This window comes from Syzygium oleosum, unplaced genomic scaffold, assembly GCF_021117445.2.
Source record: "Syzygium oleosum isolate NSW1041296 unplaced genomic scaffold, Sole_v2.1 Sole_v2.11, whole genome shotgun sequence".
Taxonomy (NCBI): Eukaryota; Viridiplantae; Streptophyta; class Magnoliopsida; order Myrtales; family Myrtaceae; genus Syzygium; species Syzygium oleosum.
The window spans coordinates 9,340,913-9,346,885 of NW_026607495.1; the positions used below are offsets into that span (position 1 = coordinate 9,340,913).

A 5,973-nucleotide genomic window follows, 5' to 3' on the forward strand; every position below is an offset into this window, starting at 1 on the left:
TTTTTTTAATTTCTTTTTCTTTTCCTTTTCTTTTCTTTTTTCTTTTTCCTTTTGTCTTCTTCCCTCCCTAGCCGTCATTGCGCCTGGTCGACGACCTTTGCCAGCCTCAAGCAAGGGCTACCCTAGCCGGCGTCGGGCGAGGGCCACCGTTGTCAGCATCGGGCAAGGGTTGCCTTGCCTGGGCTGGACGGAAGAAGACGAGCCTCACCAGATCCGGCGAGGGCAACCAAGGCAACCCAAGCCCTCGCCGGCATCGGGCAAGGGTCGCCCTCACCTAGGCTAGTGAGGGCAAGGGTTTCCCTCGTCAGATCCAATGCTAGTGAGGGCGAGGGCGACTAGCCTTGGCGAGGGTGGCCCTCGCCCAACGCTAGCAAGGGCAACCCTCGCCCACCCAGGCGAGGGTAGCCTCCGCCGGCCTTGGCGATGGCCAGCGAAGGGAAGAGAGGAAGAAAAAAAAAAGAAAAAAAAAGGAAAAAAGAAATAAAAAGCAAAATACGAAAATACCCTTTGGCTGATGAGGTCAGGTTCTTATTTGAGACTTATATGGCCACTTCAGTCCCTTATTTGAGACAAGATTCACTTCAAACCCATATTTGAAAAAATGAGGACACTTCAGGTCTTTATTTGATATAAAGTCCACTTCAAGCTCTTATTTAAGAAAATAAAGGTAATTCATACTCTTATTTAAAATTTTTCCAAAAATGTTTGAAGTGAATTCTGTTGCAAGAGAAGTCTTAGTCAAAAACTTGACCCTCTCAAAGAGGCTTGACTTAGATTTTGACATAATGAAACTCTGGTCGTCAGTCGTTTACCATTACATAGCAATAAAGAAGGGGCCCCGCCGCCGCATAATCCGTAGCTACAAAATTACCGCGCACTGCCTCGGAATTAGGGTTTCACATATATACATAGAGAGAGAGAAATTCAGTGTTACTCAGGATAAATCCTACCAAAACTTTAAATATACAATTGTAAAAACGTTAATTTGTTGATGTACATAACTGAACATGATAGACGATGTTAGATAAATTTCTCCAAAGAATGTAAGTCATGTACAACAAAAATCATTGGGTGGCTTGAAAACAATAAGATCGTGATATTTCCGATAGATGAAACTCATTTGTGTTTTTGAAACCATTTGGTGAGTTCTGAGGTCAATTCCAATTTGTGTGTGTATGAGAGAGAGAGAGAGAGAGAGGGCGCCGGAGGTTGGGTATAGAACTCAGAACCAGAGAAGTTAGGATTTTGAATAAAGGGTTTTTGGTGGGTGGGTGAAGTGGTACTTTCGAATGAAAATTGGTACCTTTATATATAAAGTGCCGACATTAACTAACGACTGAGTATAATTTTTAATAACACTAAACTCATGATGCAAAGTGATGGTTTTAGAAGTTGAGGATGTAGAGTGATGCTGGGGTAAAAGTTGGGTAGTATTTCTTGAATTCATCCTGATGGGTGATGAATATATGCTTGATATAGATATTGGACCCCTTCTAGATAGTTAAAGTTCTTTTTGAGGAAAATCATTTGTCCAACATAATATTAGAAGAGCTGAGGTCAAAGGTTCAAGTAACGACAATCTTTCTTGTTGGTTTGTTAGTTTTCTTGACATTGTCTACTATTGCTTGTTTAACATAATTTCATTCATATCATAATGGAAAAGGGCACTACAAGTGTCATAACTTTCGTACAGTGCTAACTTGAGTGTCATAATTTTTTTTTGATCACTTGTCATAACTCATGTGCGGAGCTCATTTTAATGTCATAACTTTTTTTTTTTCCAATCATTTGAGTGTCATATAGCTTTTCAATCAACCACTTTGAGTACTATAACTTTTTAGTAACGTTCGCTACAAGTGATATGCCATGTCTAATTTCATGCACTTGGGTGAATGTTTTTAAAAAAATTTGGCGTTTAAATGATCGATTGAAAGTCATGGCACTTAAGTAAACTTTTTTTAGAAGTTAGAGTACTTAAGTGGTCAAACAAAAAAGTTTTGACACTCGAGTAAGTGTCGTACGAAAGTTATGACACTTGTGGTGTCATTATCCCTCGTATATGGGGTCATGTTTACACAAGAGGAGGAGGGTTAATGGATATGTTACATTTATAAATCCATGATAGGTTAAACTTCTAAAAAAAGGAAGTTTCCCAGGACAATCACTATTACATGCTCTTCTAGCCCCACTTCCTAAAATAAAAATAGAATAACAAAACTTCCTAAATCCTACCCCAGCAGTCACGTAAAGAGTCTGAAAAAAGTGGTGAGGCTCACGGTTCACTCACTTGGTTAGGTACATCTGCTATAGCTAACTTGAGAATAACTTAGGTGTTTCCTCATTGGTAGACTGAGTCAAACTTCATGTGGAAAAACTTTCACCTTCATAAGCAGCCTCAAAAACCTTAAAAAATAGAGAGAGAGAGAGAGAGAGAGAGAGAGAGAGAGAGAGAGAGAGAGAGAGAGAGAGAGAGAGAGAGAGAGAGAGAATCGTATGTACAGAGTACCCAGTAGCTGTATATATCAACTCTCTCCTCTTTTATATATGTAGGCTTCATGCGTGACCTCTTTGTCTCTCTCCCTCTCTCTCGCTCTCTCTCTCTCTCTCTCTCTCTCTCAGTATATGACTGAGCTTAGCTCTCTTGAGTAAAAGCCCAAATGGCTCTTGTGGTCCGCATACTCACTAACTGTCCTTTTCATCGCCTCTATATCTGAATCTTGCCCTTCTCTTGTTCTCTTGCCACACCAATCTTTTCTTTCTTCTCCAAGAAAATGGAATCGCCCAAATTTGGCGAGGACAAGAGGAGCTTGAAGGACCAGAAGATGGAGGACGAAGATTTGGAAGAGGAGGAGGAAGACGAAGACGAGAGCAGCGAAGCCGATAGGAAGAGATCGAGGTCGGCCACTAGGTCTAGCAAGAAAGGCGGATCATGCAGCGGATATGCGCCACCGCAGTTGTGCCAGGCGGAGAATTGCTCCGCCGACATGGCCGACGCCAAGCGGTACCACCGCCGGCACAAAGTGTGCGAGGTCCATGCCAAGGCCCCAGTCGTCGTGGTCGCGGGTCTCCGGCAGCGGTTTTGCCAACAATGTAGCAGGTTAGAAACCCTAAAAACTCATGTTTGCATCAAAGATCCTCCGACTCATTTCATTGATGAATTCTTGGTTTAGAACCAAAGTTTATTATTGAATTGGGTAGATCTCCCTAAATCGGAAATTTAGAAGTAGATAAACGGTTAGATTTTTTCAACTTTCGCGCAATTTCTTGTGCGTGAAATCTTACTAATTCATGAAATGAAATGAAAAGTTATTGCTTTACATCTTTGAGTGCTCATCGAGTCTCTGATAATTTCCACATCTATGATCTTGTGTGCTCTTATTTATACTGAATACCACACACTTGACACCTTAAATAGTAAACTTGAAAAGGCCAGAGTTCTACAATTTTTGAGTCGTTAGATTAGCCGAAAAGCATTCATTTTTTAACAATGATTTGAACTGTAAGAGACTCATGCTTTTCGAATGGGTCAAAGAGTGAAAGAAAGTCCTCCTAAAAGCCAAAAATACAACTAATGCTGCAAGAGAGGGAGAGGGAGGGAGAGAGAGAGAGTCGCTTGGAGTGAAACCTCAAATTCCAGCTTCACCACTTCAAAGGAAAGCCTGTTTTTTCTCCAAGAAAACCCCATCCTAAAATCGTCCCAAGACTCAAAGCTTAGTGGCTCTTCACATGATTGAACAGGAAAGCTAAGAGATAGGGTACGTTCATCTCACTGTCACGCCTAGTCAAGGTTTGTATTCTAGGAAAAAGGAAAACACTCACAAAGGTCGCTCTTTTGTCATGCATTTTGCGTCTCTTTTTGACACTTTCTCTAAAGCAGAAGGTCTTTTCTTGGTGTTGGTTTTGGTTGGTCTTTCAAGAGTTTTCACACGGATCATGTTGGAGACCAGAAAATTTACGAGAGAAATTAATCAGAGAGCTAAGTCAAGAAGGGGGTTTATTTGAATCATGTGCAATTTAAGAATGTGTACGTGTGAGACTGACGACAGTTCCATGGACATAACATGATGCCTCCGACAGAAGGACTAAGGTTGTCCTTTGAGAGGGTACACACCTTATTGGCAACGGAGAGTGACAATCCCAGAAGCTCTTGAAAGTTCACGCGAAGGCGAATAGCCAAAAGAACGAAACTTTGAGATGTAGTAATTCCATACGTATATGATTGAGAGGAAAATCAAAGATCGAGACATGACTCTTTGTGAGAAATAGAAAAAATAGATTTCCTGACATAATATTGTCTTGATATTAGGATATGTCACCCTTACTTTAAAAGTGTGAAGTATCAGAACAATGACCGATATATATTAAAATAGAATCTACTCGAACCCCTAAATTTTGAAATAGTGCATTCTACATCCGAAAATTCAAAAGGTGGATATTTTGCTCCCTCATAACTATATAGGAACATGACATTTTCGTTTTTCGAAAAGGAACACTTTTCTATCCTTGAGTTTCATTTTTATCCGGCGAGCCATTTCCCGAAAATGAAACTTGAGGGAAGTAAAAGTGCTACTTCTCGAAATGGGTCTGAAAGTGGAAAATAATGAACATTTGAGAGGATAAATTGTGGACCTTTTGAAGTTTAAGGTGTCAAGTATAGCATCTCCAAGATTCAGGAGACCGCAAATTGAGCTTCCCTATATTTCCTGCGATTCCTTGTCATATTTCATATGGTTATTATGTCTGCGATCATTCAAATACATTCATATAAGAAATCCTGAGTTTGACACCATGGACAATTGTCTTATGGAAAACTTCAAAGCCCTCAATGTGTTTATTAATGCAAGATGTTTCCATGCTTTCGAATTTAGCATCCAATTGATAGGTCGTGGCTAAAGTCGTACCTTCAAAATGTTTATTGAAACAGACAGTCAGAGAAAACCACAGAACTCAATTCCATAGTGGACATATACATTTGTTCCTAATCAAATCTCTTTAGAAAGAAGATCTTTTATCTCATGGTATCCTGCTCCTATCCTGTGCGGAACTTTCATTCATAGGTTAGCCTAAGCAGATAAAGGTGAAGAAAGAACCACGCAACCCTTCAAAGGAGAAGCCGCATCAAACTACTTTCTGTACCCGATTGAGACTAGAAATGTACCGTCTGTCTTGAGGAAGTGGAGTGAGTTTGTTTGGGATTGCATTAATCTTTACATGTTATTAATTAGTTCTCAAGCAAGTCGAAGCTCCGGCCAGAAAATATGTCCATTTCCTTGGCCTAATGTATATTCCTCTTGCTAGTTGTTAACGTTTGTATGGGTTTTTCCTTCTTAAAAAAGGCTTCTGCTCCATGTCCTAGGTTCCACGAGCTGTCAGAGTTCGACGAAGCCAAAAGGAGTTGCCGGAGGAGGCTGGCTGGGCACAACGAGCGGCGGCGCAAAAGCTCTTATGATTATCAAGGAGAAGGCTCAAACTGAAAAATAAGAAGCAAGACTTTTATGAAGCCAGAGTTAGAGCAAGAGGGGAAGAATCTCTTCCCCTCCTCATCAAATGCTTCCTTTTACAATCGAATTGGGATCGAATCAAGATCCAAATTTCAGTTATGTGATTTCTAAGCATGCTCTCTCTCTTCTGTCAATTCTTGACCTTTCGAATGCTACGATGTTTAAGCAATATTCTTAAGCTAAGAGTATGCTTCAAGTATCATTTTGGCCATCTGTTTTCACCTATTTTTTCGCAAGTGGTTTAAAATGAACGTATGATTTCTCACGACCCCAAAGTAATAACGTCTTTTTGTAGGGTTTCATCTTATTCATGAACTCATTATGTTTAACTACACTTGCCATCGTAAAATTTCAATAGGCATCGTAGTTGGCAGATACGAAAATATTTAGCATGGACGATCCCTTTTTCTCTGAATACATCTACATCACACTGATTTAATGGTGGTCGGAGATATATCTATTAATGGACCTA

The 5,973-nt window shown here is 40.2% G+C and overlaps 1 protein-coding gene across 1 annotated transcript; it reads left to right on the plus strand.

The window, feature by feature from the left end:
* Positions 1 to 2,552: 2,552 nt before the first annotated feature.
* LOC115680573 (squamosa promoter-binding-like protein 3) lies at positions 2,553 to 5,712 on the plus strand. Its single transcript, XM_030604392.2, has 2 exons — positions 2,553 to 3,097; positions 5,357 to 5,712. The coding sequence occupies exons 1-2, from the start codon at positions 2,772 to 2,774 to the stop codon at positions 5,472 to 5,474; spliced, it is 444 nt and encodes a 147-aa protein (XP_030460252.2). The 5' UTR covers positions 2,553 to 2,771; the 3' UTR covers positions 5,475 to 5,712.
* The last annotated feature ends 261 nt before the right edge of the window (positions 5,713 to 5,973 follow it).

Excerpts from the sequence above, each read along its gene's own strand:
- LOC115680573 (XM_030604392.2), top strand. The coding sequence starts at position 2,772 with ATGGAATCGCCCAAATTTGGCGAGGACAAGAGGAGCTTGAAGGACCAG. Across the intron at positions 3,098-5,356 it reads TTTTGCCAACAATGTAGCAG|GTTCCACGAGCTGTCAGAGT; the intron begins GTTAGAAACCCT and ends TCCATGTCCTAG.